This window comes from Leptopilina heterotoma, unplaced genomic scaffold (assembly GCF_015476425.1).
Source record: "Leptopilina heterotoma isolate Lh14 unplaced genomic scaffold, ASM1547642v1 Lhet_114, whole genome shotgun sequence".
NCBI classification, from domain to species: Eukaryota; Metazoa; Arthropoda; class Insecta; order Hymenoptera; family Figitidae; genus Leptopilina; species Leptopilina heterotoma.
Window position 1 is genome coordinate 591,868 of NW_025110833.1, and position 19,631 is coordinate 611,498.

General features: G+C 26.0%; 1 protein-coding gene and 1 long non-coding RNA gene across 2 annotated transcripts in view; both read left to right on the forward strand.

The window, feature by feature from the left end:
- Positions 1–19,631, forward strand: part of LOC122506433 — a 229,749-nt gene that overhangs the window by 173,925 nt on the left and 36,193 nt on the right. The window lies entirely within an intron of this gene.
- Positions 1,541–9,118, forward strand: LOC122506407. The gene is made up of 6 exons (XM_043618557.1): positions 1,541–1,910; positions 2,578–2,727; positions 3,088–3,405; positions 3,559–3,860; positions 4,602–4,858; positions 8,771–9,118. Exons 1-6 carry the CDS (start codon positions 1,886–1,888, stop codon positions 8,775–8,777), a joined length of 1,059 nt encoding a protein of 352 aa, XP_043474492.1. The 5' UTR covers positions 1,541–1,885; the 3' UTR covers positions 8,778–9,118.

The following is a 19,631-nucleotide window of genomic DNA, read 5'->3' on the forward strand; positions in this document are numbered from 1 at the left end:
ATTATTTACAATTTATTTTATAAATTTCTTCGCAATCATTTAATTATTTTCATAAATAATAAAATTTTTACGGAGATTCAATTATATTTGTAAATAATAAAAATTCTTTTTAAGAATTCAATTATTTCCATAAATAATAAAACTCATTGCAGAATTTTAATTATTTTCAATATAATTTTAATCAAATTCCTCGAAAAAAATTTTTTTAATTTTATTAAAATTCGTCAAAAGGATTCAGTTATTTGAATATTTGTTGATAACGATTCTTTGTGGGAATTGAATTTTAAGAAACATTCAATTATTCAATAAATTATTTATTTTTGTATTTAAAATTTAAATAATTAAATTCTAGTATAATTTAAAAAAAATTGATTTAAAAATTAATTTTAGTTAAAAGTTTAGATCATAATTGAATATTAAAAGCAATACCTATAGCGTGAATTTTTAAAAATAATTGAATTTTGAAATCAATTTTTTTTCAAAAAGTTTAATTGAATTTTTTTAATATTATTTTAAGTTTTTATTTTCTAATATTTATGTAATTGAAGAATTTGCGAATAATTAAAATTTCGTAAAATTGAATATTGAAAACAAATGGATTTGAAAATTGTCAAAGAACTTTTTCGAAAATTATTAATAATGATCGATTTTAAGAATAATTTTAGTTAAAAATTCTTATAAATAATAATAATAATAATAATTAAATATTTACTTAAAAAAGAAATTATTCATGTTTTCGTATAATTACATATAATTATTAATTATAATTATATATAATTAATTAAATTATTAATATTATTAATTTTTAATTCATTTATTATTAATTATTAATAATTATTAAATATTATAATTTTTATTATTAATAATCATTATTTATAAATTTCTCTTAAAAATAATGTCGCGTTTTTTCGTTGACAAGGAAAAAAATCGTGAAACAAAGAGACTTTGAGGATTTTTCATAATTCAGTTGATATCATTCAAAGCGGTGACACACTCAATTGGTGAACTAGACTCGTTGAATTTTTAAAAACAAGACGTTAATCATAAAAAAGGAAAATTAAAATACCCACATATTCGGATTTATTGAAATAAAAATTCACTCATATGAAAAACAGAATAAAATATAAAATTAAATTTTTAAAATCAATTGTCTCCGAAAAGATAGAAAGGATTTTTAATTTTTAAATAGAAAAGATGAAAATTGATCTATTATTTAAGATAGCAAAGAAAAGAAAAGGGGTTTTTTTTTCAATATATATTGAAAAAAAATTTATTTGATTCAAATAACGGATTAATTATTTATCAATTAAATATTTACTTGAATCACATAATATTTATTGGAGTCAATTAAATGGTTCAATTCATATTTGAACCAATAATTTCTCAGTATTTGAAGCAAATATGAACTAAACCATTTAATTGACTCCAATAAATATTATTTGATTGAATTAAATATTTAATTGATAATAGTCAATTAATCAGTTATTTGAATCTGTTAGAAGTTTGAAACGCCCGCCCTTTTCTCTGTTAGTATATTCTAGCGCCACTAGACTGCGCTTAGCCGATCACGTGATGTACAGTATCGTTCCTCTTGCCCTTGCCGCGTGCGTTCGTTCCTTCGAAACCTAAAAGTATCTCTCTATATCTTCGATATAATAAAGAAGTGTATTTTGTCTAATAACGTTTAATAAATAAAACTAAAGTGTTCTTTTTCTAAACTGTGTGTTTCTCACTTAACCTTCCAACAGGTTATGGAGCCCAGGTAATTGTAAAAACAATTCGCGTTTCCACCACGTGGAAAAAGTGCCTTTTAGTAAGTGAGAAAAGAAAATAATTAGGAAGTGATTTTGCTGTAAAATTAGTGGCGAGAAAAATCCTTGACAAGATGAGTGAGGTAACTGCACAGGCTGGTGAGTAAGATATACATATATGTAATTTTATTAAATGATGAGCAAAAGAATGAGTAGATGAGATTTTGAATTTACACAAAAATTTAATTTCTAATTACGCACCTAAATATATAAAAATTGAGTTTAAATAATTAGAAAATGTAGATGAGATTAAATTATATAAACAAAATTTTGAATTGAAATTTTAAATAGTAATTAAAAGAAAAAGAAAAGCCACATGGTTGAACAGGCTAAGACTTGTTGAATAAAAATGGCGGCTATGTGATGGAGAGAGAAATAGGTGCCGGTGAGAGAGAAACAAAGACGAGAATACCGGCAAGTTTGAGTGATGCGGGGCGGAGGGGAGTGTGGGGAAGGCTGTGACTGTGAAACTGTTCGAACAAAAGATGCGTAATATAAACACAGTGCTGTCTTTCTCTCTCTCTCCTTCGAGCGCCGTTGGGTACCCACAAAATCAAAACAAAGAATTAAATACTAATAGAAATAAGTCACAATGAAATAATAACTAGATCTGAAATAAATACAAGATGAGAATAAAGATGAGAATTTGAAATAAAATTTTAAGTGAATAGATTAAAATTAAATTTTTAATATATCGAAACAAAATAATGTATGAATGTGAATAAAAGTACATTAATTTAACATTATTAATAAATATAACAAAAAGTTACAGATGAGACGACGATTCAAAGGATGTGGAAAAATCTAAACTTAATGTTTGGATTGGACAAAAGTCATCCGGATGACGAAATAAAAGTCATCGTCGAAGGAGAGAATATAACTCTTAAAATAAGAGAAAATGTATTTTACCACACGGGTGAGTCTATAAAGAAATATATATATATATATATATATATATATATATATATATATATATATATATATATATATATATATATGATTAAATAAAATAAAAACTCATGAGTATATACATGTGTATATGTGTATATAAAAATTGCAATAAAATAAACTGAGAAGTTTGTGTAGAAGTGTATGCTTGATGTTCGGTATTACACTGACACACATCCTAGGTCGGGTATTATGAGGATCTTGCTGTGCAGATCTTTATGTACTTGATCGTTCTGAAGTCAGTCATATTTGATGTTCGATATACTGACTTTAGAACATTGTCCTTGAAAATTAATCAATTTTACTATATTTCCAAAATTTCTTTTAGAAAAACGCATGATGACTCAGGAGGAATGGGCAGCCCTTCAGAGTTGGTTAGACGAGAAAACTCTTCTTGATCTACCAGCTATCATGCCAAGGACATTCTCAGAATGTTCAGCGACCGAACTAATGACAATAGACGAAGAGGATGAGGATGAGAAAGGGTCATTAGGAGAGAATGAAGTGTTAGGAGAGAACGAAGAGCAAGGAGAGAAAAATACTCAAGAAGTGTCAGGAAAGAAAGAAGAGTCAGCAGAGAAAGGAGAGGTAGAAGGAGAGAAAATTGTCAAAAGAAATGGTTCGGAAGCTGAAATGCTGAATATTGGTAATTTAAATAATTCAAAAAATTTGAACTCTGATATTTCGAAACCTAAACCCAAAATAATAAGTAATGTTAGATACAGAATTAATACAAACTTACGGGAACCTGTACCTTCTTGCTCTAACCCTCAAATTAATTCAATTGAAAATATTACAGTTATGGAGAGGATGAACGCACAAGAAACAAAGATGGACAAATTGGTTGAAATCGTCAACAATTTTTGTATCAGTTCAATCAAAGCCACTGAACAAATGACTGGTTCGATTCACCAAATAAAAGAGTCATTAAAAATTAAAAATAAAGAGGCAGTCAGTCAACAAACGTTGACTGATTTAACTGTTTTGCTAAGAGAAGATTATGTGAAACAGAACATAAGGATGAGAGACACAATATACACATTAGGTGAGATAGCTAAGGCTTTTAGAATCGAGAAAAAGGCCAAAGCGAATAATGAAGAGGTGAGTAACAATTCAAGTACCATCGAAGAGAAAGGAACAATTGATCCTAATATTGAATTTAAAAATGAAATCGCAAAAATAATCAAAGAAACTTGTGAAAATCTAAATTCTTCTACACAAAAGGGAGAAAATGTTGAAAATAAAAGTCTTAAAGAAGTGGTAAAATTTGAAATAATAAATAAAGGTGGGAGTTATAAACGAGATTATAAACTAACTAACAGTGTTAAATATGAACATTTTCGAGATTATTTTACATCAGAACTAAGGTCTTGTGATCTTTTACACATTATAGACGAGAATTTTGATTTACAGACTATTGACGAGACTTTACTAACAGAACAAAAATTTAAAGTTCGCGATATACTAATAAATCACTTGGATAGTTATTATCATTCGAAAGTAATGCAATATCAGGATCCAAAACTAATTCTTGAAAAATTAGCAGAAATTAAAAGATGCGAAATAAATGTAAATTCACATACGGTGCGAAAACAATTGTATAACATGAAATATATTTTTGGCAAAACAACGGCGGGAGAATTTTGCGAAAAATTTGAAGATACAATAAGAAATTACGAAAATTCTAAAGGTTCTGTTCCTTTCTCCGAAGATGAGAAAAGAGATGCATTTTACAATGCAATTATGGTGTCTGTGCCTTCTGTACAGACAATTGAATTTGTGTCGAAAAATACGAAGGGTAAAAGCATTTCATATGACGAGTTAAAATCTTTAATTATGCAGGACGAAGCAACAAGGCGAGATAAAGAAGAGGACAAGGAGGTGAGATCGACAAACTTGGCAAGAGGCGAAACTAAAATAAGATGCTACGAGTGTCAAGATTATGGACACATTGGAGCTGAATGCCCCAACAAGGGCAGAGGAATAAAGTGTTACAAATGTAACAAATTTGGGAGTCACGTTGCTGCTTCTTGTCCGACTCAAGCTTCTACCCCGAGATACGTAGTTAGAGGAAGAGGGCATAGAGGAAGAGATTCAAGGTACAGTAATCAAAACTTTAATCAGGGGTCTCATTTAAAAAGAAAATCTAATGCGAATTATCCAAATTATGGTAAAAGAGGGCGCGGTAATTTTGTCAGAGGTGGGTTAAGAAATAATCAGAAAGTTCAAAATAGAAATAACCAAAAATCCAATGACAAACAAAATGTCAGAGCAAATAAACCAACTAAACAAGGAAATCAAGATAACGGGGATAACAATATGGGTAAGCATAACATTAAATGTTATAACTTTAATAATGTTACATTATATACAGAAATGTGTAACAATAAAAATGAAATTCAAAATGAATCTGTTAAGATTAAATTTCTGGCAGACTCAGGCGCGACTGATCACATAACTAATTCAAAAATAATATTTAAAACCTTTGACGAAACTGATAATTGTATTATTAAATGTGCAAATAAACATAGCTCAGCAGACTTAAAAACGGAGGGAGTAGGAAAAATTGAAATCAAATTAAATAATGGTGAGATATTTAAATTAAATAAAGTAGTCTTTGCTGAAGCCTTGAAAGAAAATTTATTATCTTTGCGAAAATTTGCTGAAATGGGTCTTGGAATTTATTTAGATAATGAGAAAATAGATATTTTTGATCCCTACTCGAATGAAAAATTGTTAACAGGCGTGTATAAAAGACCATTTTGGGAAATAGAACTAGAAATAAAAGATGTTCCAATAGAAGACGTGAATTTAGATCAAATAATAAATAAAGACGTGTTTTTAAATTTAACAGAAATGGAAAATAGTACTCACAGATATCTTACAAGAAGCGTGGTAGAAAAACAAAAATTATTAGAATCAATTAAAAATGATAAAACAATTATATTTAATGAAGAGATAAAAGAAAACGATTTTAAACAAACAAACGATGAGAAACAAACTAAACAAATAAACGATGAGAAACAATCTAATAATTCAAACAGTTGCGAAACAAATAAAAACAAAATTCCTTATGAACAATCTAATTTTGACACTACTATTTGGGATAGAAAATTCCATGATTTAGACGAATTGCCAGTAGTTGAGTTACCAGACGAGGAAAATCCTTTAAAAGAAAATAGTAAAAATAAAATTTATGACAAAACCCTATTATGGCATGGTCGATTTGGACATGCGTCAATCGAATATCTTAAAAATTTACAAAGTAAATATCCAGAAAATAAAAATCTAAACTCAGTAATATTTGATAAAAATAAATTATTAGATTGCGAGGCGTGTTTGATTGGAAAATTTAATAGATTACCATTCACATCAACAAGAAGTAGAGCAACAGCTCCACTACAAATAATACATTCCGATGTAATGGGTCCTATTTCTCCATCTACTTATCCGAAAAATTATAGGTACATTTCCATTTTTGTTGATGATTATTCGCGATTAGCTATGGCTTATCCTATGAAATATAAAAGTGAAACAGGCAAATGTCTAAAATATTTCGTAAGAAGCGCACGAAATTTATTAGGATATGATGCGAAGGTGTGTTATTTACGTTCTGACCAAGGGACTGAATATACAGGTGGGTACACAGTAGAAGTACTACAGGAATTAGGTGCGGAATCGCAGTTGGCTTGTCCTGACACACCAGAACACAATGGTGTATCAGAAAGGTTTAACCAAACCATACAAAAGAAGGTGCGATGTTACATGTTTGACTCAAAATTTCCAGAATATCTGTGGGACTTAGCATTAACAGCAGCAGTTTTTGCATATAATCGAACTCCACACAAATCCAACAACATGATAATCCCATTAGAAAAATTTAATCCTGATTACAAAATCAATATTGATCAAATCAAAAGATTTGGTTGTATTGCTTATATTAAAGTGCAAAGAAAAGTTGGACCTAAATTTAAAGCTGAGGGAAGACGAGTTGTTTTGGTAGGTTATACACCTACAGGTTACCAATTTCTAAAACCAGAAGATGGGAAATTTTACGAAAGCAGAGACGTAAGATTTAATGAAAAATTAGTCTATGGAGATAAATATAAAAGAAATGAAATTCGAGATTTTCCGTTAATCGAAGATGAGATAAATAAAGAAAAATGGTTTATTGAATCCAATAATGAGGAAAAGAGTCCAGAAGAAATCACAAAATCGGAGGGAGAAGTAAAACGAAAAAGAGGAAGACCACGGAAAAACAAAATCGGTATGACTAAACAAATTCAAATTGAGACAAACAATGATAAGAATATTGAAGAATCTATTTTAACAACTGGACAAGATGTGTTGAATGATGAGATGTCTCATACCTTCCTAGCAGAAATCAATTCTGATCCAGAAAACTATAAAGATGCGTTGAAATCACCGAATAAAGATCTCTGGAAATTGGCAATCGATGATGAGTTGAAGTCCTTGGAGAAAAATAAAGTCTGGAAATTAATTAACAAGCCAAGTAAAATGGAAAATGGTGAGAAAGTAACTATAATTGACTCAAGATGGATATTTAAAAGAAAAGTAGATACAAACGGTCAAGAAAAGTTTAAGGCGAGATTAGTGATAAGAGGATTCAAAGATAAGAATATATATGAATTGAGTGAAACATATGCACCAGTATCGAGATTACCATTGGTGAGAGCTGTTTTAGCCATTATAAACAAATTTGACTTAAAAATGTATCAATTCGATGTAAAAACGGCATTTTTAAATGGCGAAATTGATGAGGAGATATATATGGAGATACCAGAAGGAACAAGACATGATGCGAAAGAAAGAAAAGAAAAGGTGTGTAAATTAGAACGAGCGTTGTATGGATTGCGTATAAGTCCTAAAAGATGGAATGATAAATTTACTAAAGTCGCGTTAAGTGTAGGACTAGAAAATTCCAATTTAGAACCGTGTTTATTTACCTGGCGAAAATTTGATAAATTTTTAATCTTGCTTCTTTATGTTGATGATATAATCATGGCAAGTAATGATGAGGAAAAATTACAAGAAGTTAAAGATAAATTAAGTAAAGAATTTGAGATAGTTTGCCTTGGAGAACCAAAAGAAATCTTAAGTATTCAAATTAAACGTGACAAAGTAAATAAAGTCATGGAATTACATCAAGAGAAATTCATAAATAAAATCTTGTATAAATTCGGTTTTGATCAATCTTATCCTCAAAGAACTCCAATGAATACTCCACAAGCTACAAATAGGGAAAGAAAGATGAGAGAAGAAGAGATCAGCGATGAGATATTAAATAAAACAGAGACGAGTGTTAATTTCCCTTATCGACAAGCAGTCGGAAGTCTATTATATTTGGCAGGTGCGACAAGACCAGATATTGCTTACGCAGTAAATGTGTTAAGCAGACATCAAATAAATCCGACTGAAGATGATTGGAAGATGGTAAAAAGAGTTTTTAGATACTTAAACGGTACTAGAAAATTGTGTCTAACATACTTAGGTGAGATTGATAATTTACAAGCATACTCTGATGCCAGCTTTGGCGACTGCAAAAATTCATTGACGACTAGTGGTTTCTTGATTAAATTGTTTGGGGATACAATAGCTTGGCGAACACATAAACAAACTTATGTTTCATTGTCTACGTGTCATGCTGAATATGTAGCGATGAGTGAGGCGAGTCAGGAATTGTTATCAATGTATAATTCTCTAAAATTAATCATAACAAGACCTTTAATTCCCATGACATTATGGTGTGACAACAAAGCGGCGAGTATAAGTGTTCAAACAAATGGTGGGAATAAATTGAGACACATAATTGAAGTAAAGGAACACCATGTGAAAGAATGTGTTAAAAGAAACCTGATAATTATTAAATGGATAAAATCCAAAGAACAAATTGCTGACATATTCACAAAACCTTTGTCTTTTGATTTACATAAAAATCTTGTTAATAAAATAATGAATTTAAACAATTAATAATACTTTTGATGTTTCAGATACTAACTATTCATGATGAGGAACATAAGGAGAGATTTACCATAGAACCTATTTATTTTCATTTACCAAAGGACTAAGTTTATTTAAAGGAGCAGAAAAGAGGCGATCGGGAGGGAGTGTTAGAAGTTTGAAACGCCCGCCCTTTTCTCTGTTAGTATATTCTAGCGCCACTAGACTGCGCTTAGCCGATCACGTGATGTACAGTATCGTTCCTCTTGCCCTTGCCGCGTGCGTTCGTTCCTTCGAAACCTAAAAGTATCTCTCTATATCTTCGATATAATAAAGAAGTGTATTTTGTCTAATAACGTTTAATAAATAAAACTAAAGTGTTCTTTTTCTAAACTGTGTGTTTCTCACTTAACCTTCCAACAGAATCAAATAAATTTTTTTTCAGTGTAGTTCTAGTATTTTTTTCTTTTGAAAAAAAAAAATTTTTTTTTTTCAACTCTCTAGAGAGTTTTGGAAAGATTTTTTTTTCTTTATTTAAAGCGAGAACGAGAACTCGTGACGAAGTGTTGGTTGTAAGACTAGAGGAGAACCACGAGAAGGAGATCGCTTCTCTTCATTATTCAAAGCTAAACACCGCCATTGGTCATGGTGCCCCTTTTACCTTTCCCTGTAGACGCGTTGAACCTGAAAGCTCCCTATTTAGGAAGAGCAAATTCGGCGTCAGAAGCAACTTTGGGTGTTTGGAGGGGGGTGAGAGGGGGAGATGAGGGGGGACAGAAACGATAGACTGCGCAGCACCATGTGCTAACTTAACTGAAGGGATTACAAGCTTAGTTAATGGATGTCTCACGAACGGTTTTTGGGGTAACCGCCATACTACCGGTGGCTAGTATCCGTAACCAATGGATTTGCAAAGTCTTTCTATATAATAAATTCTAGATTATGGTGAATTTCTTCGATAATTCCTTGAATTGTCTCTTTCTCTCTCTCTCGTACAAGCAGTTCTAGAGTTCATTTATTGAAATATTTTGTAAAATATCTTATAAAATTTATAAAATATCTTTTAAAATATCTTCTAAAATATGTTCAAAAATATGTTCAAAAATATCTTCTAAAATATCTTTTGAAATATTTTCTAAAATACATTCTAAAAACTCTCTCAAATTTTAACTCTTTATCGCCCCAGGAAAGGGAGGAGGAAATTTTTAAAAACCAAAAATGTTTTTAGTGGTTTTTTTGGCCCTTTTTTTCAATCTTTTCATCTTTTTTTGGTGATTTGTCACCTTTTTCCCCTTTTTTGGTGATTTGTGCCCTTTTTGACCTTTTTCTAATCAAAAATAAAGAAGTTTTTCTTTTTTTTTTATATATCCTTTTCAAAGTTTAATCATAAAATCATTGAAATCATAAAATAACTCGAAATGTTTTATAGAATTCAGTACGTTTTATTTTTTATTTAGATTATTAACAGCATAATATAAATATGTTTGTTTACGTTTAAGATTTAAATAATATAACGTCAAGAATTTTATAATGGTTTATTGAACATAATGCAGACCTCTAGAAAAAAAATTAATTGACATATAAATAATTAAAAATATTATTATTAATAATAAAAATAATAAAATAATAAAAGTTAAATTAAATTAATAGTTTTTTCTAAAATAAAAAAAAAATCAATTTTTGAGATAATAAATTGACAATCAACATATTTATTTATTTTTATACAGGTTAGGAAGTCAGGGAATTTAGGGAAAAATCGGGGATTTTTATTAAAAGTACTGGAAAAAAATAAATTTTTAGAACTCATAAGAAAATTCTGAATTTTGGTGTCTTTTTTGTTTGCCTCATAAACTATGAAATTACCACGAATTCTTATACAAAACATTCAATTTTTTTCTGTTTCTAACAATAATTTCTTCTTAAATAACTCAATTCTTCAACAACTATCATGAATAATAATAAAAGAATAATAAAATTATTACTTATAAATTATTTAATGTATAATTTTATACTTAAAAATATTTCAAAATTTATTGAATTTTAAAAAAATTGCGTTAACAATTTTCTTTAAATTGATAAAATTCAAAAGGTTTTAATTTAAAATTTTAGAAAATTTCCATTTTAAATGAATTTAATTAGAAATTTTAAAGAACTTAGATTTTTTAAAAATTTAAATAATTCAAATTCTTCTGAAATCAGTTAAGTTTTTAATATATTTTTAATTAATTATAAAAAATAATGTATTTGTAGAAGAATTTTAATTAAAAACGCAAAAAATTAGAATTTTGGAAAAGTTAAAAATTATTGAAAAATTGAATTTAAAAAAAACAAATTCTTTGGAAAAATACAATTCTGTTCAAAAATTAAAAAAAATATCGTCAAAATTTTAATTATCTTTATAAATAATAAAATTTTCCTCCGAAATTCAATTATTTTCAAAAATTGTAATAAAATTCTTGTCAAAATTTCAATTATTTTTAAACATTTTAATAAAATTCTTGTCAAAATTTAAATTTTTATTAAAAATTTTACTCAATTCAATGATTTTCAATAAAATTTTCCAAAAGAATTCAATTATTTAAAAATAATTTTAATAATATTTTACACAAAGATTTAATTATATTCATAAATAAATAATTAAAATTTCACAGGAATTTTATTATTTACACATTTTTTTTATAAGTTTCTTAGTAATAATTCAATTATTTTCATAAATAATAAAACTCATCGCAGAATGTCGAAAGAATTAAATTATTTAAAAATTTGTTGATAAAATTCTTTATGAGAATTTAATTTTAAGAAATATTTAATTATTCAATAAATTATTTATTTTTGTATTTAAAATTTAAATAATTGAAATCTAGTAAATTTTTTTTTTAAAATTGATTTAAAAATTAATTTTAATTAAAATTTTAGAAATAATTGAATTTTGAAAAGGTTTCATATTGAAATCTTAGAAAATTTAAATTTTTTATACATTTAACTAAAAATTCTGTAGAATTAATTTTTTTTGGAAAAGTTTTTTTGAATTTTTTTTTTTTGAAATTATTTCAAGTTTTTATTTTCTAAAATATAATTAATTGAAGAATTTCCGAAAGATCGAAATTTCTATAAAAATTGAATTGTAAACAAGTGAATTTGAAAATTCTCAAAGAACTTTTTCAAAAATTATTAAAAATGTGGAAAGAATAATTGAATTAAAAAAGAATTTTACTTACAAATTGTAGAAAATAATAATTGAATTGAAATGATGAAAATATAATTGTGAAGAAGTTTTTGCATGTGGGACATAATGTCCTATGGGTGTTAAAGGGTTAATTTTATTATTAGTGACTATAATAAATATTTATAATAGTTACGAATAGTAATTGATGAATTATCCTTTTTTTTCTTCAAAGAAGTACTTCCTTTAATAAAAAAAAAACTTAAATTAAATTTTACATTCTTTTTCTTCTTAATACCGTTAATTCAATTATTTCAATTAGATAAGTTTCTTTTGAAGAAATTCATTTGGAATTTGACTTTAAAAGTACGCCAGGGAAAATAACATTAAATTCTTTAGTGAATCAACAATTCATCGTGGAATGCTTTCAATTCGTCACTGAAAGGACGAGCAGTCAGGCTTGTATTCAAAACAATGCGAGTTAAAAAAGAAAATCCTCACAAAACGCAGACAAATAGCTACTGTTAAAAAAAAACGAGAGAGAGAGAGAGACAGAGAGAGAGAGAGAAAGGAGAAAAAAAAATTGCTGGAAACAATGCCAACGACAAGAAAGCAAAAGACTCGCGAACGCTCATTTCAATTTAACAATGCGCGAAACAGAATAAATTCTGATTTTACTTTCTTTTTTTTTATTATTATAGTTTGCAATGAACTTTAGGATTTATTATTACAATTTTTTTGAAAATAACTCCAATCGTTGAATTAATTCTATTTATTACTTCCATAGTTGAATTTTTCTTTTTAAATTCTAAAATTTAGTTAGTCTTTGTTTGAAATGAAAAAAAAATGAATGATGAAAAAATTCTTCTATCTTAATCGAAAGTTTCTCTAGTTTTTTTTTAACGAATTTTTTTTTTTTAAGGAGTAGAATTCTCAGGGCGCGTGTAAAAAGCACTTTCCTGGCGACTTGCTATATTTTCGATTGGCCAAAAGTATTTTCGAAGAGAAAAGCCAACTTCTGTCTCTCTCACATTTAGCACGATTCGTATTATTATCGATATCTTTGTGATTGTCACACTGATAATAGTTAAAGTTTACTCAGATTTAGCGGAATAGAAAAATTCATTTCGATCAAGGAATTGCAGGGGAAAGATTAAATGTTAAAGTACCTGAAAATAAAAGAACGAAGACGAAGAAAAATTTTCAAGAAAGAAAATAATGTAACGAAAAAAAAATGTCTAAATGGAAAAAGAAATTACCGCGAAAGTAAAGAATATAAATGTGAATGTCAATATTCTCCTGAATTTGTGGCTACCATGGGAACCAAATCCAATATGTTAGCTTTCGAAAGATATCGCACTCTAAAATTTTAACGGATGATAAATAATAGGGAGGAGGAGAAAAAAAAGAAGATATTCTAGGGGAACCATTAAATGGCGGCTTTAATAATAGGAACTAATTTTGACATTGAAATTAGAAATTCGATTTAACGAGACTTGAGAAACTTGTTCTCAATGAAATCTTAGTTTAAGTGAAACGTGATTTTCCAAGTTAAACAGGAAGTTTTGTGAAGTAAACCGATTATGTAAGAGACCGTTTCATTTTCAATGGAGAAGAAATAAGTTTTCTTTTTTTTTTTTTTTGTTCAGAAGCTCAGATTTTATTAGGGTCTTTATTAATTGTGTTCCTTTGGGATTTATGTGTATACACAGGCAACAAAAAAGACTTTGGAGTTTTCCCCCTTTTTCTTTTCTTTTTTGATAAATTATTCCATGCCGTTGCATACAATTCGGGAATTAGATTTACAGAATTTCAATTGTTATCGATGCTAAAAAATAATTTATTTCTTTTTTTTTTTATCGGTTTCAAAAAGCTTGTATCGAAAATGTTGAAAGTAAAAAAAAACTATTCTGCTTAGTTTAAGCTTTCAATGGAATTTTGCTACAATTCGAATCATGATTTGCGAAACTTCCTTTGCAAACTTAAGAAAACTTTTCATCTGTACTTCTTTTTAAATATTTAAAAAAGCTTTCCTCAAAGTTCCCGTGGAAGATTGCCTCCATATTACCGAAATTTTTTCACAAATTTCCAATAGAATATCAAGGGAAAGTTTTTTTTGAAAAATTATCCAAAGCTTCTTTGAACGTTTCAGTGAATGCTTTACGCAAGCTTGCAACGAGTTTGAAAAAATTAATTTTTATTTAAGAGTAGATTTCCGAAAAAAAGTAGAAAAAAAGTTCCCCATCTTCCGCTCTTAAAATCGATTCCGAATACCAAGTGAATGGAAAAAACAATTCAGTACCTAATTCCCGAAATTCCAAACAAAATCCCTCGCCATTTTGAATTGATAAACTATTTTTCCATTAAAATTTGATTACAACAAATATTACAAATTCCATTTGTACACGGACGTTAATAATTGTTACTAAAATTTTGATTACAATCTTTCATTGATAATTAAAATTGACAGAAAAGAGAAATTTTCGCAAAATTGAAATTTGCATGAAACTTGGTAATTATAAACTACTTAACAATAATTTACAATAACAGGGTGGCCACATAATTTGCATAATTAATTTTATTTAATTTTTTAATGTATATTTAAATAATTATTTAAAATCATGAATTTATAGAAGAATTTTATTTAAAAACACTAAAAAAAATTGAATTTTAGAGAAGTTACAAATGTTTGGAAAAATTCAATTATGTTCCAAAATTTTAAATAATTCTCGTCAAAATTTCAATTATCTTTAAAAATAATAAAATTCTTTTGCAAAATTCAACTATTTTCATAAATAATAAAAATTTCACAGAAATTTCACTATTTACACATTTTTTAAAAATTTCTTCACAATAATTCAATTATTTTCATAAATAATAAATTTTTTGTTACAGAGGTTCAATTCTTTTCATAAAAAATAAAACTCATCATAGAATTTCAATTATTTTTATTTTTTAATATAATTTTTAATCAAACTCCTCAAAAAATGTAATTATTCTTGAAAATTTTATTAAAATTCGCCAAAAAGTCAATTTTTAATTCAATTATTTAAAAATTTGGTAATAAAATTTTCTTCATAAGAATTCAATTTTGAGAAACATTCAATTATTCAATAAATTATTTATTTTTATATTTAAATAATTCCGAGTACTCGTAGAATTTTCTAATAAAAATTGTTTTAAAAATGAATTTTAATTAAAATTTTAAACACTAATTCAATATTAAAAGTATTATAGCATGAATTTTTAAAAATAATTGAATTTTGAAAAGGTATAATTGAATTTTTTAAAAAATTATTTCAAGTTTTTATTTTCTAAATAAATTGAGAAATTTCCGAGTAATAAAAATTTCGTAAAATTGAATTGTAAACAAATGAATTTGAAAATTCTCTAGAAACTTTTGCAAAAATTATTTTTAAAAAAATGATACCTAAGTGTTCAAATTTTTAATAATTCTCGTCAAAATTTCAATTATCTTTAAAAATAATAAAATTCTTTTCCAAAATTCAATTATTTTCATAAGTAATAAAAATTTCACAGAAATTTTACTATTTACACATTTTTTAAAAATTTCTTCACAATAATTCAATTATTTTCATAAATAATAAATTTTTTGTTACAGAGGTTCAATTCTTTTCATAAAAAATAAAACTCGTCATAGAATTTAAATTATTTTTATTTTTTAATATAATTTTTAATCAAATTCCTCAAAAAATGTAATTATTCTTGAAAATTTTATTAAAATTCGCCAAAAATTCAATTTTTAATTCAATTATTTAATAATTTGGTAATAAAATTTTCTTCATAAGAATTCAATTTTGAGAAACATTCAATTATTCAATAAATTATTTATTTTTATATTTAAATAATTCCGAGTACTCGTAGAATTTTCTAATAAAAATTGTTTTAAAAATGAATTTCAATTAAAATTTTAAACACTAATTCAATATTAAAAGTATTATAGCATGAATTTTTAAAAATAATTGTATTTTCAAAAGGTATAATTGAATTTTTTTTAAAATTATTTCAAGTTTTTATTTTCTAAATAAATTGAGAAATTTCCGAGTAATAAAAATTTCGTAAAATTGAATTGTAAACAAATGAATTTGAAAATTCTAACTTTTGCAAAAATTATTTTTAAAAATTGATTCTTCAAAAAAAAATTCTTCGAAAAATTTTAATAAAATTTTTCAAATTAATTATATTTTTCCAAAAATTTAATTTAAATTGTATTAAAAATAATTGAAATCCTGTGAGGAATTTTATTATTTAGGAAAATAATTGAAGTCTTGCCACGAATTTTTATTACATTTTTTTAAAATAATTGAAATCATGTGAAAAATATTTTTATTTATGAAATTAATTGAATTCTTACAACGAATTTTATTACATTTTTTTTAAATAATTGAATTTGTTTGAGAAATTTTATTAAAATAGTAGATTATGAAAATATTTAAATTTTAGCGAACAATTTCATTATTTGCGAAATGTAATTGGAATTCTTGCTAAAAATGTTTGCAAATAATTACATTTTTTGAGGAATTAATTTTGAAATTGTATTATAAATAATTTAAATGCTAGGAAAAATTTTATTACGATAATAATTAAATTCTTTCAACGAATTTTATTATATTTTTTTAAATAAATGAATTGATGTGAAAAGTTGTATTACTTATAAAAATAAATTGAATTCTTGCGAAGGATTTTATTAAAACTTTTGTAAATAAGTTAATTTTTTTTTTGACAAATTTTATGGAAATTTCAATTATTATAAAACATGAAGATATCAAGGAGTAATTGATATCTCCATGTTTTATAATAAACGAAGAAGACTCGTTCGACTCGGAGTGATTAATATCTTAATGTTTTATAAAATTTTATCTTAATCTTCGCCACCTATTTCTGGTAAATACAAAACTCTTTTTTTTATATTTTTCGTCACCTATGTCTGGTGAATTTTACCACAATCTATTTATTTTCGGCAACCTCTGTCTGGCAAATTTTACCAAATTATTTTTTTTTTCGCCACCTTTCTGACAGATTTTACCAAACTATTTTAATTCGCCACCTATGTCTGGTTAAATTTTACCAAATTATTTATTTTTATCTGTTTCGCCACCTAGATGTAGACTAGACAAATTTTTCCCATTTTTCTATAATTAACTGCGAACAATATTCCTTGCGTGTAATCCTCGAAAGATCGATTTTTGAAGAAAACAGACTCTCTGCATTATACTGATAAAAGGGGACGACGCAAATTGTTTATTTTCAGCGTGAAAGCGAATAACTTCTCACTGGAGTTGCGTATATCGATTACACATTTCAACGATGTTGATAGCACACAGCACCCATTTTATTAATTCATTAATCATCGTGATATGGCTTCTCCATCTCGATATTAATAATTCTGGGCACAAAATATTTTCCGGCTGCGGGTAAATATCGTGAATGTGTCACGGTTCGAGATATCGGTTTATAAATACACACACACACACTTGTCGAGTGTACAATATTATAATGATAATAATCAAGAAAAACGAGAGAGAGAGAGAGAGTGAGAGAAGGAGGAAGAGTCGATGTGAAAGCTTTCATAGAATGCGTGCGCGCGTATTATCTTGCGTGTAACACGCACAAGAATTTTTTTTTTTGTTTTCCAAGAAATACACTACTGTCATGACAGCGTTTTACAGTATATGGTGTGTGGTGCAATTATACACGTAAGGGAGAGTGTCGGTAAACTTTAAAGCAACGAACTGACGCGCGTCTACCCACAAAACAATGCTAGGGATGTGACATTGTTTTCCACATTATCATTTTCCTCGAGCTACTTTATGAAGAACCAACTCACATGACTGGTATAAAGCATAGTTGCATGTCCCCTTTTTAGCTTTATTTAGTTACCTCCCCTCCCACTTTCTCCCTCTCTCTCTCTTCCTCTTCTTATTTATAAATATATACCTTAGTAGCTTTCACATTTACAACATAATCGAGTGATTATTCAGGGTTGCCACAAAAAATTAATTTTCCTTTTCCCTGACTTTTCTATGAAAAAAATAGTTTACAGGCTTCGCACTCCTCTAATACTAAAACCTACTATTTACTACTTTTTTTTACGATTAGCTACTATTTGGATACTATATTTAAATTTGTGCAAGTAAAAAATACTTTTTTCCTCTTTTAAATTTGCACTATTTCAAATCCGCTCATAGTTGAATTAAAATTATTTTTAACAATTTTAATAAAATTCTTCTTAGAGACAAATTAAATTTTTTTTAGAAAATTCTTTGAAACAATTCAATTATTTTCGAAAATTCAATTATTTAAAAGAAAATTGAATAAAATTCTTCTCAAAAATTGAATTGATATCATGAATAATAAAATTTTTGAGAAGAATTCAATTATTTGAAATACAATTTTCGAGGAAAATTCTTTGAAAGATATTTATTATTTTCTAAAATTTTGATAAATTTGTTTATAATAAATAAACTATTTTCATATAAATAAATAAAATTCATTGCAAGAATTCAATTATTTTTTACATAATTTTAATTTGATTATTCGAAATAATTGAATTATTCTTTAAAATTTTCATAAAACCGTTCAAAAAAATTCAATTATTTACAATTTTTTTTTTAATCCTTCGCAAAAATTCAATTATTTTTAAAAATAATAAAAATTTTCACAGGAATTCAATTATTTTTAAAAATACAATAAAATCCGTTGGAAGAATTTAATTATTTTTGTAAATAATAAAATTCATCAGAGGATTTCAATAATTTATTATAAAATTTTAAATGAATTCCTCAAAAAATGTTATAATTTTCAAAACTTTTTTTAAATTCTTCAAAACAAATCAATTATTTTCAATAGGTTTTAGAAAATCTTTGGCAATAATTCAATTATTTTTGCAAATAATGAAATTCTTCGTTTGAAATTCAAATATTTTTAATATCTACTATTTTAAAAAAAATTTTCAAAAGAATTCAATTATTTAAGAAAAAATTAATAAAATTCTTCTCAAAATTCAATCATTTTTAATAAAATTTTGAATGAATTTTGAAAAGAATGTAATAATTATTTTCAAAAGTTTTATTGAAATTCTTCGAATGAAATCAATTATTTTCCAAAATTTTGATAAAATTCCTTATAAGTATTTAATTTTAAGAAATAATCAATAATTCAATCAATTATTTTATTTTTGTATTTAAATAATTGAATTCTTGTAAAACTTTCTAATGAAAATTTATTTAAAAATTAATTTCATTTAAAATTTTAGATTATAATTGAATATTAAATGAATAATATAGTTAAGTTCTCGCAAAAATTAAAAGTATTTATTTAAATTTTCAATTACTTGGAAATTTTGTGAAACTTAATTAAAATAAATTTCATATTTTAAAATTAATCTTTTTAGTTTTAAAAACTATTTTGAAATATAATCGAATTTTTGAACAATTCTAACTGAAAGTATGGAAAATAATTGTATTTCATAAAAATTTAAAATTTAAGTTATTACCAAGATGAGAAAAAAGTGGATTTTTTTTATGGATATGAGGAAAATGTCACAGGGAAATACAGAATCAAATTTTTGAAATTTTTATGAATATCGACTAAAACGAGTTTTTTAGTTGTCAAATTTCATTTTTCGGTAGCTACTTTTTAAACTACTTTTTTCAGTCTTAAAGCTACTTTTTGATACTTTTTTAAAATTAATTGTTGAGTGCGAAGCCTGATTTTAGTAATATTTA